This window comes from Schistocerca gregaria, chromosome 4, assembly GCF_023897955.1.
Source record: "Schistocerca gregaria isolate iqSchGreg1 chromosome 4, iqSchGreg1.2, whole genome shotgun sequence".
NCBI lineage: Eukaryota > Metazoa > Arthropoda > Insecta > Orthoptera > Acrididae > Schistocerca > Schistocerca gregaria.
Genome location: NC_064923.1, coordinates 478,748,879 through 478,768,217, shown reverse-complemented (window position 1 = coordinate 478,768,217; position 19,339 = coordinate 478,748,879). Strand labels below are relative to the sequence as shown.

Here is a 19,339-nt window from a genome sequence, read left to right as displayed (position 1 = left end):
AGAAGAAGAAGAAGAAGAAGAAGAAGAAGAAGAAACGGGACAGAGCTGGAGGACAATAAATTCAGAAAAGAGTGGAGATGCTTGCAAGGAAAACATGAGGAGATTGGGATTGGTCTATGCTCAACAACAGTTCCTGGAGACCTGCTACTAAGACCCTTTCATGGAAACGTATGTCTTTTGTGTTCTGCTACTAGGCGAAGTAAGTCTCTTTTTTATTTATTTACTTTTTAAAATTATGCTCTTCTGCCTCTCACACAATTCATCACTGGTTTCTACTCATTATCAAGACATCGTCACATAGTATGCTTAAAAAGAAAGCAAACCAGAAGTATAATAGGAAGAAATTAAACTATAAGTCAGAGTAACTTCTGTACACACCCCCGAGTAACAACACCTTACATATTACCTAGTAAGCTGAACAGGAATAGAGATATGGTCACAGTGTTAAGAAATATACACACTGACGGTTGGGATTCAGAGCTACAGCTGATTACGAAATGATATGAAATAGGTAACTTTTATATTAAAATATTAGGTTAACAATATTCAAACTTTACGTTTCCCAAGTGAAGCAATGCAACGAAAATGTGAAGACTATTGTTTTGCTTTCGTTGTTTTTATTTGTTATAACGGCTTTTGCAGCGGTCAGCAGTTCAACAGTAAACAAGGAAAAGCGTTACATTGTGAGAATGCGACTTTGAACTATGTGTTGTCCAGGCTCTGAACCGAATCATGTAAAAAATATTGATTGCAATGTGTATGTTTTACCTTGATAAAGTCGTTGAAGCTGGCTGGTATGAGACTGGAGGGGGGAGAGGAAATTGAAATATGCCGTGGGCAATTTCAGATTTCCAATACACAGAACGTAGTTCTGAGAACATCTTAATTTAGCACGCCATTTTGTGATTTGTTTGGTTGCCGACGTACTAAGTAGACTTGTTCGAGTGGATATCGTTGGAGGAAATAAAATATACATGTCCAGTTCCGAGTCTCGCGTATGCGAGAAATAATACGAACATTTGTTGGAAGACAAGACCCATAGTCTTTTTCTCTATATCACGGGTTGGGCATTCTTGCCCGTTTCACATTCACAGTTGTCTTCATTGTGTCTTGCGTCGTCCTCTCCTTCCCGACGGCGTGTTATCCAACGCTGGCTTGGGAAGTCTGGTACCTTCCGTCCTGCGTAAGTGGTTGGCCTAATTCTGTTTATTCCTTAATATTTTATTAGGTGCTGATCCTGTATTTACCTAATTCTTTTCTAATATGTTAATGTCGTATCCTATCTATCCTTGAACACTTCATAAAAATCAATTTTTGCCGACTGCATTTTACTCAGTTCCTTTGAATTGGCACCCTGGATTCGCTGCCGTAAAGCAGTGTAAATAATGCCATTGCTTTACAAAATTTCTTTTTTGTTTCTTTCCTGACTTCATTTTTAAAAGTTCTTAGAGATGTTCCAAAAACAGTTTGAAATTTTCTACCTTTTTCCTTGATTCCCTTCCCATTACAAGAACGTACGTCACATCTAAGGCATTTAAAACTCAATATTTTTTCTAAAATGCTTTTCTAGAACGGTTTTCGACTTGTTTGGCTTTTTCCTTACGTGTACTGTGAGGCGACCGAGCGAAACTTGTTTCACATTTGACAAATACCAGAATTCCGAAGAACCCCTTCCGGAACGATAGGGTTTGATTTTAGGGCTCGTTTTTACATAATATTGTCACATAAGCTGTATCGTAAGGACGACTTCATTTAAATGGTCCATCTCCCATAATATTTTTTCATTTGCAGAAATTTTGTTACGTCATGTTGTTTACGCAACACATCAGAGGGATTGTGTGTTTGCAGACGACACGGGACATCAAACGACCTCAATACGGGCAATCGAATGCAATTAAAAAGTGATATTTCAATTAATATTGATAAAGTCGCATTCAATTTTTAATCCCTTGAATAATAGTCATCTCTGACCCATCTTAAGCGAGTAATTGTTCTTACAAAGGCTATGGATAGCATCGATAAGTAAATTACTTTTACAAGGGTATAAGATATGTATGTTTAGATGTCATCCATATTATTTGTTTCTTGCAAACCCAGTTCAGTCGAATTACTGCAAATAGTGATTCCAGGCTGATCAAAGGAGCATTCCGCAACTGACACCTTTTAAAACTATTTACGGATGTTTAGTCTGCAGGCAACAATAACGTTACTTGAAATGCCTTTTGAATCTTAAATTATGTTGCAGTGGATTTGTCGGCTCACATAGTGGTGGCAGGTGCTTGATCACTCTTATGGGCCAGACCTGTATCTGCTTTTAATACAAGTGTCTGCCAGATAATTCATTTCAGGTTTTTAGGTTGGTCACGTGTTAGCGATGCTGTCTTGTAAGTTCGTGATTACCTGATGATAGCTTCATAAACCGAAAACCTATTGGTAATAACAAATATTAGTGCTACATAATGCAATGTTTTATTTTCAACCTTACGTATGAAATTATTCTACCCAAACTGACGGAAAATAAAACAGCACTAAGTGTTCTTCTTTTAAGTTAATGAGTTGACATCCAGGATATTAATGATTTTCAAACCCTGGACTGTGCAATCAAAAATATTTCGAGCTATCATAAAAACTGATATTTTCTGCAGGGGCATCGCTTGCCAGCTATAATTCCATACGCACTACAAATTTGTCGGTTCTGGTCAGAAAGTCACAGTCTCAACCTATATCACCGTACACAATATACATTGTGTATTAAAAAGATTCATCCAATTTTAGAAGACTGTATGTCCTAGGTTAATGGAGACAGCAGCCTGGGGTGAAGTTTGGCTTAACGTAGGACTACCAAGTTACAACTTTCGAAAGATTCAAGGCGCCGTCCATCAGACGCGCGACAGCTATGCGGATGCCAATGCTGTAGATCTCCATCCCGTTACAGAGTTATGTTTCCGTAGTGCCAGATTTCCAACATACCCAGTTCTGTAGCTTCTGCGAGCCAACGAGATTACTGCACAAGGGAGACTAATTGCGGCAACCCGTTGAACCGCGAATCGACAACTGACGCCGAGGTCAGCTTACATTTTCGATGTGAACTTTAGTGTCCATCTCAATTTTCTATCATCATTCACGTAGAAGATACTGTCTCATAAATCGGATGACCCTTTTTAAAACACCGTTCATAGTTCGCTTGATGTTATATAACGCGTAATCTGTACAAATTAACTGTATCCGAGGTCACATGTTTGTACTTTTTATGGGAGTACACGCCTTGGCAACATTTTGAACGAAGATGAAACTGTATACCGGTGTGGATAAAATTCCGCAATGTCAGTCACGCCACTGTGGATGTTGTTAATGTGAACTGTCCGCCAAATCCTTTCTCGTGTCCGTGCTAATGCCACAGCAACGACTTTGTGGAGGTTTGGGGGCACGGAGAAAGTCTAATACCAAGTTGAAGATTTTGCAAGGTAAATCAAAACGTAAACACAGACTGTAAAATACGGGATCAATTTTCGGTCTGGCACACTATTTTAGCTTGCCACAAAGATGAATTTTATCGTTCGTGTTCCAAACAACCGTTACAGAAGTATGTACGTAAAAGACATGTTTGATTTTTTTTAACCACGCACAACAACATTCCTAACTCTGAAACATTCAAGTATTATGCCATTCGCAGCATACATACACGTCGTTTTATAAAAACTATTGTGCCCACAGTAATCTAAACATGGTATTTCTTGATAAGTGCGATATTCCTCATCAGCGTGGCTATGTAAAATACATCTGGGTGTAACATTTAATGAAACAGTAAATAAAAACCACATTCATTTATTTAAATGACATCAGCTAAATTAAGAAAGGCCACAAGATTTAAATATTACATAAGCAGTAACCAAAAATATACATTTTAACGAAAAAACTAAATCTAAATACCTAAGATAACAAAGTAAAATGTTACAAAACGGAACAGCAAGTCCTTCAATTTTAGAGGTTTAATATTCGTACTTATTTAACCACAGTTTACCATTTGCCAAAAACAAGTAAAGGTTTATCTAAAACATACCGGCAATATAGATGAGGGTCGTGGCTGCCGAAATCAGTTTCTCCTAACAGCATATTTTCTGACTGATTACGTTGACATTAACAAATTTACTGTTCTTCTTTTTTGATTGCTCAGTTCTGTCTTGGTATTACACTTTCACCGTTACACAGTATTTATGCACATTATAAAAAAAGTCCCTATGTACTTCTCACATTGTGAAATACGTTGTTCTGCTTTATACATGAGTCTTCTCAATTTGTCTTGCGGTATACAGTTTCTCTAACTAAGTGTTTGACCACAATAACACTCACAGCCGTTATATACAACCTGGAAGCAACGGCTAGAGTACCTTCATGATCAGTTCTGAGAGAACTGTCTTTTATGGGGATGACATGACCATGCAACAGCCTACCCTCCTCGTGTCCCTGTTTTGGACGAATATTTGGGGACTATACCGCTGCTTGTTATGCGACATCATCTCGCATGAATCGACCGAAGCGTTATTTTAACAATATTTTTAATTTTTGTTCGTTGAAGAACAACTTCGTGCCTTCATTTCACAGTGATTCTAAATCAGTTCAGCGACACATCTTTTTAGTAACACTTAGCATGTGCATGTAGAATGGAGCAATCGTGCAAAACCTTCGCAACACTTTTGAAAATGTCTTTCGTGGTGTGTCTAGAGAATTCCAGTCAAATTCTGGAACACGGCATTCATTTAGTCATGTCAAAGTATTATTTCCTTTCGAACTCAACAAGAACTTGGCCTCTTTCAATAACCTGATTATTAGTCAATAAATGGTTTAGTAAGTCTATCTGACAAATGGGTAGTTAAAATTTAAAAAAAATTATTGGTCCACCATTTTCACCTTACGAATTACCTGATGTAAGTTGCTTGTGTGATTCATAGGGGATTATGGAGGACTTGGTAAGATTACACTAAGAAATGGGTACGGTCTCTTTCATACAATCAGTGAAGAAACGGATCCCAAACAAATATGTGACACACACAGAGTAACTAAAGGATTATTGTAACGTTGCAATACGTGCTTTTAAATAGTCTCCGACCGAGCGAGGTGGCGCAGTGGTTAGCACACTGGACTCGCATTCGTCTCCGGCCATGCTAATTTAGGTTTTCCGTGATTTCCGTAAATCGTTTCAGGCATATGCTGGGATAGTTCCTTTGAAAGGGCACAGCCGATTTCCTTCCCAATCCTTCCCTAACCCAAGCTTGCGCTCCGTCTCTAATGACCTCGTTGTCGATGGGACGTTAAACACTACCCACCAACCAACCTAAATAGTCTCCATACTCAAAGACATAGCTGAAAAATATACTTTCAATCGTTATCATTGAAACAAAGCTTAATTAAGACACGAATACTTAAAAAATTAAATAACAAACACGTGTTCTGAACCACACTGAAGATATTTGGGCATATCTAGATTTAACAACAGTAACAACGTTCTACTTTAATGAAGTATTTTACAATTATCAGTACTTGCGCATATATTCGTCTGTACAACTCGTCAGAAGAAGTCAAAAGATTACATTTCAATTACGAAAGCACCACCGCATTTGTGTTAATAGTGCACGATGAATTAAACGTTAAACTGAGAATTCGACTGCGTAGCAGCCCAAATAACGTTGTTCCGACAGCAAAAATACATTGGAATAGGTAAGCAAAACAAAGATAGCTGCATGTTAAAATTCCGAAATTAATAATGATTTCACCGGGCCATGTTGTCTGTTCAAGTATCGGTAGGTCTATTATGCTTCATTAACAAAAATAATCTGTCGGAAATGGAGTACCGCCAGTGTGATTGTAGGATAGTAATACGGCATAGAGATACGATTACCAAACTGTTTATCAGTAAGCACATACACATAATAAGTGTTAGCGTTATGAGCTTACTAACTCCTCGTGCCTCGCGGGGCAGTGATCGTCATTTACAGGGTCAGATATGTTACCCCGTCACAAATCTCATTGAGTTACTGTGTATCTCTGTGTTTCTGTTATATTCTGGATAGCGAAATGTTACCAGTCAGTACGTATCACGCTACATGGAACAATAAACAGTGTTCCTTCACTCTTATTTTTGCAATTGCCCACATGTAATTCAACCGTAAAAAAAAAAAATTATATAGGAATTGGATGCCCTTGTTCGCAATGAATGGTATTAGTTTGTTGTATATGTCTTTGCTACATACGTAGAAATTCAGACGTTTTGCTTAATATAGATGAAAAGTTTAGCAGGCTTTCACTTCGTAATAGTACAGTGGCGTCAGCGGAAGCTAAAATGTTCATTAGTACAGCCATCACCTGTCATAATCATACCTTATTACGCACTCATGCCTGAGAAGGGTTCAACATTTATTTGAACTAACAAAGTACCTGTGAGTCGTTTATCACTTGCTGACGGTGAACGCTGAAGACATTTGCTCAGGTATGTTCCCACAAAACCTCATGAGTACAGGCAGTTTCTACATGAAACCTATCGTACAGTGACATTTCGTTTTGATGTGCAGTGGATTTTTTGCAGGAGCTGATTGAAATGATGTTCCTCTGTCGGAACACACATACGTAATATGTTGTTAATCGACACCGCCTCAGGGATCCCGAGTGTGCCTCTCCCCTCAGACGGCCGACGAATGAGACAAAACCCAAATAATGGCAACAGCGTCGGTAATTCTACACGATGCCGCCTTTGATCAAAGGTGCTCGCTGTGCGAGCTATTGAGCTGTTGTGATGGAGGGAGGTACCTACAAGGATATCGAATTACACCTGGAAATTCGAGGACATCGCCGCGGTGCAGCCCCTCTGACCCGCTGTCCGACCGCTTCCGCCGGCAGAAGCGGCGAAGAAGAAGGAGAAGAAAGGGCAGAAGAAAAACGAAACGGCCCGGGCGATCTCACGTCACTCTCGGAGCCTTGTTGTACAGCTGCGCGCACGTAGGACGTCATCTATCAAAACGCCCGGTGGCCCGCCTTGAAAAGAAGGCACTTCCCTCCTTGTCGGGCAGTTCTTGTTGCCGGCTACTGATTAAGTCCGGTAAGAAAGACGGGCTTGTGCAGTTGACGGGTGGGAGTGTCGGGGCGGCGGCGGAGTAGGAAAAGAGGGCGGAGGGAGAGCGAGTTCCTGGTGGCGAGGGGGGCAGCGGGGAGGGGCCGGGGTATTAGGAGAGTGGCAGGAAGGGGAGGGGGTGGACAGCAGTCGGCGGCTTGCCATCAAAGCCGCTGTCATCGTCACTAGCGCCATGGGTGGTACGGGCTGACAGCATGAAACGCGCCGGTATTAGTGCTGCGTCACCGACACGGCAGGAGGCGCTCGCGGTGGAAGGGGAACACCGCCTGCCGGCTCCGCAAAGGTTGAGAGCGCCGGAGTGGGGAGAAGGGGCAGCCGGGTGGGGGGAGCGCAGGCGGAGGGGGTGGGGGTGGGGGGCCGGTAGATGGCGCGCGCGGCGCAGCTGGCGGCTGGCCTGTTACGGCGCTCTCACATCGAGTGTGACTGCCGCCGGAGTAAGAGTGCCCTGTGAGACGACCGCTATTGCTCCAGCTCCGTCCGACAGTGCCAGGGATAGTGAGCAGTGAACTGGATATTGGAACTCTAGCAAGAGCAGCGCTAGATCATCGGAACTGCCTCTTCGATTTACCATCCTCATTTTTTTTCCGTCTATTTTTTTTTATCTCGTCAGGGAGTGACTTTTATTTTTCTGACGGAGAGACGGAGCCTTGTGTCCTGTGATCAAGTTAACGAGGACATCATTTAGAGATGGTGGTGCTGGAAGGAGGCGGCATGCTGACTTCGGGCAGCAATCAGTACCTGCAACCGGACTACCTGTCTCCGCTACCAACAACGGTGAGTCTCCTTACCGAACTTAGCCATTTTTGCCGTCAGTCTTGCATGTGCTTCCGTCACAGTCAGATACAGATTATCTAACTTTAGTATATATTATTGTACGTTGTCGTTAAGATAAAACCATTTAAGTGTGATCTCCGTGCCACCTGCCTTAACGTCGACCTCGGCGTACACAGCTTGTTTAAAGTCTAGCACAAAACTCTGCGCACAGTATGTGATCCTGGCACATCAATAACCAGCTGTTCTTAAGTTCTTTCATCACTCTGAATGATACCGCGATATCGCACCGGTCTTCGGTTATGTCTCTGATTCCTATGGTTGAGCCCTGTCTGTCGTGACTGCAGAGTGGGTGTATGCATACCGCACATCACTGCACGTTTGCGAGCTGCAAATACTTGTTCATCGTTGTTTCTATCGTGCAATGTGCAAAATTTTGTGAGGATGTGATAAATTTAATCAAGTTCTGTGGGTGTCATCGGGCTTTTACGTTCCGAAGCGTATACGAGTAGGGAATGGTTTTCTGGATCTTTTAGAAGTCTTTGCAACAACAGGTAGTTCGACGTCGACGCAATTAGTTACGTGTTAGCTCTTCATAAAACTTCACTCGCGTTCCGAGAACAGCTACTTTACACGGTACTTCAACAATTTAGGTTGTCGACTACGCGAGCGTACCCAACCTAGATACACCCTTCTGTGAGACTAAAATAATACCCAAAGTTTGTTCATATTTTAGAATTACTACTGATTAACTCGCTCCTAGTGCAGTGTGCACTTTAGAGTGTGTTGCGTGAACTCCGCAATTGGACTTCTTACTTTATTAAAATATAGGTGCTATTACTTATTACCTCACATTTTACTTTTTTCGTTAACGTGTTGCATATATTCGACGTATCTTCGTAACCCTGTGGTTTCATTCGTCCTACTTGAGGCATGTAGGAGTCCGGTATTCACAAGACTTTGTCGCAACCGAGCGTATTTTGTACGTGGATTCTACTAACTCTTCACGTTGGTTTTGTAATCCTCGGTTTGAGAGGTACCTTTGCCGTATAAGATATTCGAGCGATGAATACTGTTATTAAGGCATTTCAGTAGACGTCCCTTTCTGCCTAAGTGCTATCATGCGATACTTGATAATCATTTGAATGGTAAGTGGAAACACTCTTTATCACGCAGCACCTATCTGCGAGCAAACCGATACTTATATTAGAATAGATTTGATTTCCAAATCGTTTTTCAGCCTATCATGTTATAGTTGATGGGCTGCTCCCACCGTGCAGGTAGAAACTGTCAGCTCTTACTTCGACCAAAGATGCAATATTTTTCCCAATATTTTCCCGCTTGGAGATGGGAGCGTGATTGTTTCTGCTCGTGCCGTCTTTCCATTGGCCGCGTCCCGCCGGAGGCAGCGTCAGTACCGGAGCTCGGCTGCTTTGCTTTTATCTCCCGCCGTCCAAATAAATACGACCGCTGCGGGAGCCGCCAAGACGGACGCTGCGTAAACACGCAACTGCCGACGGCGGCCAATAAATTTCCCCGTGTACGGCGGGCGCGGACTTTTATTGAGGAGCTGCGCCGTAAAACGCACGCTTCCGCAGCTGCGAGTTAGGGAAACGGCCGACTCCGTCGCAGCCGTGGCTGTTGTCGGCGGCAGTCCTAGCCGAAAGATCGCGAGGCAGCCGACCCGCCGGCTCGGAGCTTCTAGGTACTTTGCAGCTAGCTTTGTCCGAAGCTAACTTTAAACTGAAGTAGCGTTCATCTTATTGCGCTGATTCGATCCGGTACTTTACCTGAAGACGTGTGGAGAAACGTGAGGAGTTGTTGCTCGGCGTTCGGCGCGTACGTTTGACCGACAGGCTGTTCGTATCGGCCGAATTAATGTTCATATAAGTTTCTTGACTCATACTAACGTTTCACTTGTAGATAATCTGAGAACTTGTCGATACGTGGTAGGGTAGCCAACGACCTCACTGGGCTTTGAGCAATGTATGTACCTCATATTACCCTCAAGACTCGCTGTACTCCTCAAAACTTGCGATGCATTTCTCTACCGGGTCGTGTTAACAGAGGGTCTAGGAGAATGCGTATGAAAGTGGCCACGCCAATAGCTCTATGAATACCTATTAAGGCTAATGAACGAAGAATAATTGATTTAAAGACACATTGTTATATACGGAGAAAATGCTTATCATTTAAACGATATTTCACGCATGACCGTGACAGAGGAAGACTAATCAAATTTCTGTATCAACAGCTGTTTTGCTTGGCACAGATGTGTCTCTGGCTTCCATAAATTTTCTCAGAAATCAAAACAAATTTAACGCAAGTGGGCAGGTTTTTTTTTCATCTACTAACTAACCAAAATTTTTGGCGTGTTTCATTCCGCTGGGACTGGCATCGTCCAGCGCATCATATCGTTATCCTCTCGACTATCTCGACTTCCACCTCTTTTCAGTTTCCCGTAGTTAGTTGGCTATTTCTACTGTGTACATGATTTGTAGCTGCATTGTAGTATTTTTTTCTTCGCCGTACGATACAGGTGCTGCGGTCAGAATCTGTGGTACTAGGGAGTGGCATTGTTTTGTGGGGTGCCACGTACACAGTATACTGTGGACGTTGCCTCAAAACAATGGAAAGAATTTCATTTAGCGGGTGTCACATTTTCTAAAGTAGAGTTGTTGTATTTCTTTCTATTTTCAGCTGCGCGGGTATTTTATGACTGCGCAGATGCTCCGTCAAGATATCGAAACGCACTCTTGCACCCTTTTCACTGAGAACGATGTGGGAATTGAATAAAAGATTCTGTACAGGACTATTTTGCATGAACGTTATGTAAACGATTTCCGTGTGTCGTATGTTTTTTGTACCGTATATTTATAGGATTCTTTTTAAATTTGTGTAACGTGCCAAATAGTGTAAGATAATGTGGAAATATAAAAATTTCTACAACGTCGGAAATTATTTCTTTTGTCAGGTATCTGCTTAACAGCAGGGTAATATATAGCATATTGAAATATGCGATACAACATTCGGAGAATTTATAGGCTTCTTTTAAAAATTGTTCAGATGCGGTCACACTTGCGACGCATTGCCGTAGAGACGCTGCGTAAGTCTCTTCACGCACGGCGGCGAGTAACCCGGCAAACAGGCTGCCTGCAGCGGCCGCGCGCTCTTATGGTTGCCGGCCAACCCAGGCGCGGTAGCCGGGCGCTTCGCTGCCGCCGCGGCGGTCCTAGCTCGCCGTACTGCGCCGCTCCGTTTTCGTTTCTCTGTGATCGACAGATTGCACCTGATCGTAGTTTTAGCTGATAATTTGACACTTGCGATAGCCGCTAAGGGAATTTCATCGGGATGAATTTTTTTTTTCAATGTATGGCTCGTTGCGGTTATTTCGATAATTAATTCTTTCCAAGCTTTTAGGAATGTTATTTAGTTCTCTGCGATGTACGTTCCCTGGCCGACTCTGTTTTGCTTTCACTTATATTTTAACTCAGCTGATGTTCTTACTTATTGTCAATGTAATCTATATAAAGTGCGTATCGCATCAGCACGAAACCTCCCTACTTATCGTCGTTCTAAAATGTAAGGTCTCTTCAAATTCTTGCCGTGGGGATGGATGGTTCACGCGTCGAGAAGGCAGAAGGATGTGGAACCGTTTGCTCTAGCACGCTTCCATTTTTAGATTACTTAAGTGATGCATGATTTTGCAGTATCAGACGCGGCCTTTTGGTAACGGACTTTATCGTTTTACAAGAAACACTGTTTAATAATGTTTTTTTTGTTGGCTCGAGAACTTGTGTTAAAATGACGCACATTAAATCACTGATTTTGTCAAATCTATCCTTACAAGAGTCATCCAAAGATGCAAACACTTCCCAGAATAATTTGACTGCGGTACTAAAAAAACGTTTCAGTTTTAAAGCACCTTAAAACATGAAAGTTGATTTTTTCTTTATTATGTTATGACTGTCACATGTCTTACACAACTATTTTCTTTGGGCTCGAGTAAATAAACCTGCAGAAATGTCTACCTGGACAAATTGTAATGGAGATCTGTTTGGGCTCCTATTACTATTCCGATCTACAGAAAAAATTATTTTTGATTATGGAAAAATAATTTTACTTATAGTCACAATACAGAACAATATCAGTTTCCGGACTAGTGGATAAATTCTTTTCGTTGTCTTTAGAATCCTTGTTGAGTATTATGTCGCGTTCCAGCTTAATCCGTACATGTTCTTAGTTGAAAATTTTTCGTAGTCCTTATCGCAATAAAAAGTGAAATTAAAATTTTCTGATCACGATTTTAGCTGATTAATAATCATCTTCCGTTCATGGTTACTAAAAAAATCAGTATCTATGTACAATGTTGGCCACAACACCATCGTTGGTAACTGTAGCTCAGACCATTGTTAGTACAGAAACGGTATCGTAAGTATGCTGTTGCTGTTACGTCCAAACATGGTGTTGCCACCATTGTTCATCGATACCGATTCTTTAGTGGGCATTATCTGAAGCTGGTTGTTAGTCACCCGAAACCGGCAAACAGCAAATAGTAATTTTTCTATTGAGATGAAGAGTATTAATTTTTTTTGTAAATAAATAATGCAGATCGCCGCATCTGCTTTACTCGAAAAAGTCAGAATTTACAGAAGACATATCCCAACTCAGCCACACTTTTATTCTATCCGCTAGGTCGTCTTAGCACTGTCCCAGTTGTTTTGCATTTTATGAATTGTATTAGAAAATAGTCCTTTTTTATTCGGCGCCCGACTTTTTTTTCCTCACGTCGTTGGTGGTGAAGTGTCACAGTACCATGCCATAAATAGTATTCATGAACGCTATTCACAAATACACAAGGAGCACATTTGGATGACAAGTGAGTTTTCATTTAAAGGCGTAGTTGATCCATTCAACAATGAAAGGACTGATGTTATTGTTTCGTCCGAACGAACTTCAAAACACTGGATATAAAGTAGAGATGTGTATTCACTGCCGAAATAATTAAATCCTTGTACTGATTTCCTATTTGCTGCTTACAATAAACTTACTTAGTTTCGCCTTTAAAAGCTCAGTAATTTTTATCCTTCAGGCACATTTCACTAAAGTTGACAAAATTTATTAATTTCAGGGGTTGTCAGGCAGTTGAATGACCGAAGGAAGTTGGTCTACAATGATAGACTGGAATATTTTAGCGCTGTTCATTGACAAGTACAATATGTTTTATGTGCTGTGTAGTGGACGTTTTTGAGATTTAGCGGCATTACATTGTGCCATCTGCAACAGCAGAGGCTTCGTGGGCTTATTTTGCGCAGTTAATGTTGCCTTACATTACAATTTCAGGAACGCTATGAAATGTGCACCCGTAATAATTCTCGAAATGAAACCGGACAACAGGAGAAAATTCCCCAAATAATATTTTGTGAATAGTGGAACGGCCATTTTTTTGCGTCTTGTAGTTGCACTTCTTCTTTTTAAAGAAAAAAGAAAGAAGTGTTACTACTCCTTTACTAGTAACAAATATGAAACAACTGAAAGAGGGAGAACGAAAGCAGTGGAATTTATAAAAGTAGTCTGGTATTTTTTCGTCGCTGTACGACCGAAGTAAACTACAACGCTGTTAGCTGCGTTGTAATTCCAGTTTTTGATCACAATGTTTATTTGCAATCGCGTTATTAATTTCGGTAGGAAATGACCATCTTCAGACCTGATTAAAAATGTGTTGCACTACACATATCACGCGATTACTTGCGATGGTGCAGTCAAAATCATTAACCATTTCGGCTTCTTCAAACAGCCGAAATGGCCAATGATCAGACGGCACCATCGCATGTAATCTACATCTACATCCATACACCGCAAGCCACCTGACAGTGTGTGGCGGAGGGTACCATGAGTACCTCTATCGGTCCTCCCTTCTATTCCAGTCTCGTATTGTTCGTGGAAAGGAAGATTGTCGGTATGCCTCTGTGTGGGCCCTAATCTCTCTGGTTTTATCCTCATGGTCTCTTCGCGAGATATACGTAGGAGGAAGCAATATACTGCTTGACTCCTCTGTGAAGGTATGTTCTCGAAACTTCAACAAAAGAACGTAGAGAGCTACTGAGCGTCTCTCCTGCAGTCATCCACTGGAGTTTATCTATCATCTCCGTAACGCTTTAGCGATTAATAAATGATTCTGTAATGAAGCGCGCTGCTATCCGTCGGATCTTCTCTATTGTGATAATGCGTATTGCAACTGGATTTTACGCAGGCCAGAAATAACATTGTGGTCCAAGAGCGGAATTATAATAATGCGAATATTTTCCTGAATCGTAGGAAACTTGTTCGTGATTACGTCGCAAGTTGTGCAGTGCTGTTAGACCTTGCGTGGGGTGTGAACGTATTCCGTCCGAATAACACTACCTTGGAGGCAGAATGTAGGTATTAGACGAGTGTTTGTAGTTCCCTTTTTGCGGTGTCGGGAGCAAGTGTTAAGGGCCGCTTTGTCTCGTGTGTTGCAGCTGGACGCCAAGAAGAGTCCGCTGGCGTTACTGGCGCAGACGTGCAGCCAGATCGGCGCCGACTCGCCCAGCACGAAGCCGCTGATCCCGCCGCTGGAGAAGGCCAAGAAGCCGAGCTCCGGCAGCGCCGGCGTCGTGGCCGCCGCCGCCGACTCGCCCGCGCAGTCGCCCGCCGCCACCAAGCGCTCCAGTCCCGCCTCGGCCGGCGGCGCGAGCCTCGCCTTCAAGCCGTACGAAGCCAACGTGCTCACCAAGAAGGCCGACGTCTCGCTCGTCGACAGCCGGCCCCCGTCCTCGAAGGCGGCGTCTGCTAACGACTCTGCCGGCGCCGACGAGCACCGCAAGTCCGTGTCGTCGCGCGCGCCCAGCCGCAAGTCGGCCTCTCCGCCGTCCGCTTCCGCGGGCGCGTCGCCGGACAAGGCGGCGTCGACGCCGAGTACCTCCGGCGCCGCCACGTCCACCACGCCTTCCGCCGGCGGCGACCGCGGCAAATCGGCCTCTCCCTCGGCGAGCCCCATCATCCGCTCGGGCCTGGAGATCCTGCACGGCCACCCTAAGGACCTGCCGCTGGGCACGTACAAGGCGGGCGCGCTGTCGTCGGGACTGGCCGGGCTGTGTACCGGGTGCCCTCCGGGTCTGGAGCCGACCAACCCCGCCTTCCGGCCGCCGTTCGCCGGGGGCCCGTTCACGTCCCACCAGCACGCCGCCGCCACGGCAGCCATGCTCGCCGCCAGCGGCTACCCGTCTCCGGCCGCCCCCGGGCCGTACGTGAGCTACGCGCGCGTCAAGACGGCGTCCGGCGGCGAGGCGCTGGTGCCCGTCTGCAAGGACCCCTACTGCACCGGCTGCCAGTACTCCAGCGCCGCAGCGGCGGCCGCCGCAGCCGCCGCGCACCAGCAACTCCTGCTCTGCCCCAGCGGCTGCACGCAGTGCGACCACCACAAGTATGGCCTGGCGGCGCTGTCCGCGGGACTCGTGCCGCCGCTACCCTACGCCAGGCCCTACGTCTGCAACTGGATCGTCGGCGAGACGTACTGCGGGAAGCGCTTCACCACGTCGGACGAGCTGCTGCAGCACCTGCGGACGCACACGAGCCTCGCGAGCGCGGCGGGCGACGGCGCCGCCTCCGCTGCCGCCGCCGCCGCGGCCGCGGCCGCCTCCATGTCTCTGCTGGGCGGCGCCGGCGCGGCATCGCCGTTCCTGCCTCACCGCTACCCCAACCCGCCGCTGAGTCCGCTGTCGGCGCGGTACCACCCTTACTCGAAGCCGACCGCCGGACCGGGAGCTTCCAGTGCCGCCCCCGGCGCGCTGCCCGGCTCCCTGGGGGCGTCGCCCTTCAGCGCCTTCAACCCTGCCGGCCTGGGACCCTACTACTCGCCTTACGCCCTGTACGGACAGCGCATCGGTGCCGCCGCCGTCCATCCTTAGGCGGAATTCTCAGCTGTTCGTCTCGGCACATGCATACCTCTCACTTCTTAAGTTCTTTTCCATCACTCGCGCTACAACTGACTCTAATATAACTGCCGATACCTAGGCTTTCCTCTCCAGAAATTACTCTAATTTTGACGTTAGTAAAAATAACGTGTCCTGAATTCACCCCTGTACCAGCATTCCTAGACACGTGTTCCGCAGAAAAGGGTTTTAAGTGTCTCATCATTCTCATTAGCTTCTTTGTTTTTTTTCCGTATGTCACGAGCCACAGATGCTTCCTGTTATTCCTCTTAGACAGAGTTATTGCTCTTCTGCTAATTAGGTCAGTGACATATTAAACAACTTCCTTCCTACCTCGTTTCTTACGCTCGAAGTTAACTTCGCAACCATCCCAAAACTCCACGCTTCACCCTACCACGTCTCGTAAGGAAAAGTATCTTTATCTGGTTCTAACGATCCAAAAGACTTCCTGTCTCTCAGATATTTTTCACTTCTCATTTCCAGAGTGTTGTGGCTCATCCCAGATAAAAATTCAAACAAAAGCAGTCCTTCTTGTCGCCAATACTCTCGTAAACTAGCTGTGCCGGTAAAATTAATAGTTTCAAGAATCTACTTATTTTTCCTACAAAACATAGTGGTAGTAGGCAATGAAAACCTCGAAACTCCATCTGCCTGTCAAAACCTCGTAATTCCATTAAGCACTAACTCCACTATCAACGAAAATTTGCAACTTTATCCACATTACTTTATACAATTTTTTGAGAAACCGTTTTTGCTTCTCCTGTAAAATTTAATAAAATGGAGTTACATAGTTTTCATAGCCAACTATCAATAGTACACTTCATTGTTTAGCATATTAAAAAAAATGTAATCGTTCTTTTTGTAACTAGAATTTAGGGTGGCGAATCACTGTATTTTTGTCTCTGCCCTTCCGAGCTAAACGCCTACGAGTAACTTGTCCCAGCATATTTTAAAAATAATCTTTTTCTCTGTGTGCATGTGTCCGTACCACTACTTAATAAGGAATCTTGTGACTGACTGTAAACGTGTTATTTAACGTAAGTTTTTCGTTATACAAAACGTGTTACTTTTCAATTTGTTGGATCTAATATTATGACAAGGACAATGTTATTTAAGGAGGAAACAGTTCCATAACTGACAGCGCTAAATACTTCACAGCACTTTCCTGAGTTCATGTTAACTATTTTTTAATGGATGGATTGTGGGTTTTTATCCCTTATTACGTGTAAATACATCGACAGTTATATAAACATAAGCAGTGGTGTGTGATTTTTTTCAGTTTGTATGACATTAATTTCAGAGGAATTACATCATTTCATCTTTAATATAACATCATGCACGTGCTATCCGAGCTGAACACGTGGAATACTTTGTGACAACAAATATCATTGTTTATCATTTTGCAATATAATTATTATCCTTGATGGTTCTGTCATCTCAGAGACGTGATTATATCAATGTATGGGACTGGGTTTTTCATCCAGATTGCTGCTGTGATATTTCTTCGTTTAACTGTAGCAAAGTAACAAAGATATCTCAATAAATTATTTTCAAATAAATATATGTGTAGATCATAGTAGCATTTAGTAAAGGAGATCCATCCAATTAATATATCTGGCATGAAGTCTGTATTTGTGAACTAACTGGCTCACATATTAGTCACTTTAAAAAATCTAAGATCTGTTTGTGGCTTAGAACCATGACTCCACTACTGTGAATACAGTCAGGAATATAAAATTTGATATTCATTTAGTGTCTGATGTGCTGTAAGAGCCTGTGGCTCATTGATCAGATAAAGGCTTACTGAAGCTAATATTTTGTGTCTCTTGGTAGTGCCGAGAATTCATTACTTACTCCATACATTTTTATTTCAATTACTGGTCAGTATATAATGACACATTTCATATTAAGATGTTTCTTTGAATAAAATGTATGGTTTCAATATAGGACACTAGTGTAAATATTTGTAAATACAGTTGAGTTTCCATATTGATTTAATAAAATGTTGTTTGTAGAATTACCCAGTCTTGTTTATTATTTATTCCCTAAAATCATTTTATTTATGCTTCAAAGCTATTCCTATGCAATCTCATCCAATTATTGATTATTAATGAAGGGACTGTGAGTCTTCATTGATTACTGCTCAGTCTGTTAGATTTTCAGCCAACGGCAAGAAATGCAAAATAAATTAAATATTCTTAGGAAGTAAAATTTATTCTGAGGAGTAATTTACATTGAATTTGAAAGTATTCCTCATCACATTGCATTACTGTGTGATTAAATATTTGGTGAATTCTAAATTGTGTGGTTCTGTAATGGAAAAATGTTTCACTATTTCATACCTGGTACATGTCACTCAAGAGACAGCATTGCAAATGAATTCTCCATCCTTAATTCTCTACAAAGTTAGATGGATTCCTTGTACTAGATATCAAAGTCAGGATGTGTAACTAGTACATATTTTAATCAAACCATTTTTAGGTATACATTCAAGTTATAAAGGCATTCATTTGATATTTTATCTTCACATGCATCTTGAATTTCATTAAATATGGGGGGAAGGATTTCAACGGTGAGAGTAAAAATATTCGTATGTGGAACAGCTCGAATTTACAACACCTTTATGTATGTCTCCATTACCACAATAAGCTGTTAGAAAGATCTCCATGGCAAAAATGTTTGCATTGATACTGGTGGCAACTGATTATTACTCACGTGTGTAAGGGTCTTCACAAACTTCATATACGACGAAGTCGGAAATAGTGGCCAAATTATTATATCTGATCATGCTCCCAGACGAGAACGAAAAATATATTCTTGGAATGTAGCATGGAAACGATGGAATAATTTGGTATTTATTGATATCACGCTGAATATTATGCTCAAAAGTTTGCTCATAACTTTTCTGTCAATCTACAGAGTGACTTGAGAACCACTCGTGACTGTGACTATTAAAAGACGTTTCATGGGCAAATTATGTTGCTACAATTTACTTACAAAACTAGTCTGTTCGGCTATGTGATTGTAGATTAGTAAATGGTTCTTCGTGAGTAACACCAGCGTTTTTATTATATAACATAATATTTGTGCGTTTGTTCAGCTCATGCAACTTCCTAATTTCTACGCAGTAAAAATCGGAAAAAAGTATAAGTATATATCAGTTCTACAAATGAGCGCATTTACATCTGTTAATCAACTCGGCATAGTTTCTTGTAACACCAGAGGCATATAATAACAAGTAGTGTTGACACTGATGTAGCCTCCACAATGAATTATACTTTAACTTTTGTGCCAGAAAATTCATTCTTACTGCCGCTTCCCAGCTTCAGTAGAGCCGAAGGAAAGTTAAAAAAAATCATATGTCTGAAGTGGCGGAAAATATTTTATACCTAATTTATTTATAAAGCACCACTTACATTCTGGATCGCTAAAATGTTAGTCGGCACTGGGCGAAATAATTTTTACTTTTAATTGAACAAATCAAATGCAC

The 19,339-nt window shown here is 42.7% G+C and overlaps 1 protein-coding gene across 1 annotated transcript; it reads left to right on the top strand.

The window, feature by feature from the left end:
* Window positions 1-7,426: 7,426 nt before the first annotated feature.
* On the top strand, window positions 7,427-17,869 carry LOC126266973 (zinc finger protein Noc). Its single transcript, XM_049971701.1, has 2 exons — window positions 7,427-7,897; window positions 14,398-17,869. The coding sequence occupies exons 1-2, from the start codon at window positions 7,811-7,813 to the stop codon at window positions 15,823-15,825; spliced, it is 1,515 nt and encodes a 504-aa protein (XP_049827658.1). The 5' UTR covers window positions 7,427-7,810; the 3' UTR covers window positions 15,826-17,869.
* The last annotated feature ends 1,470 nt before the right edge of the window (window positions 17,870-19,339 follow it).

Excerpts from the sequence above, each read along its gene's own strand:
- LOC126266973 (XM_049971701.1), top strand. The coding sequence starts at position 7,811 with ATGGTGGTGCTGGAAGGAGGCGGCATGCTGACTTCGGGCAGCAATCAG. Across the intron at positions 7,898-14,397 it reads TGTCTCCGCTACCAACAACG|CTGGACGCCAAGAAGAGTCC; the intron begins GTGAGTCTCCTT and ends CGTGTGTTGCAG.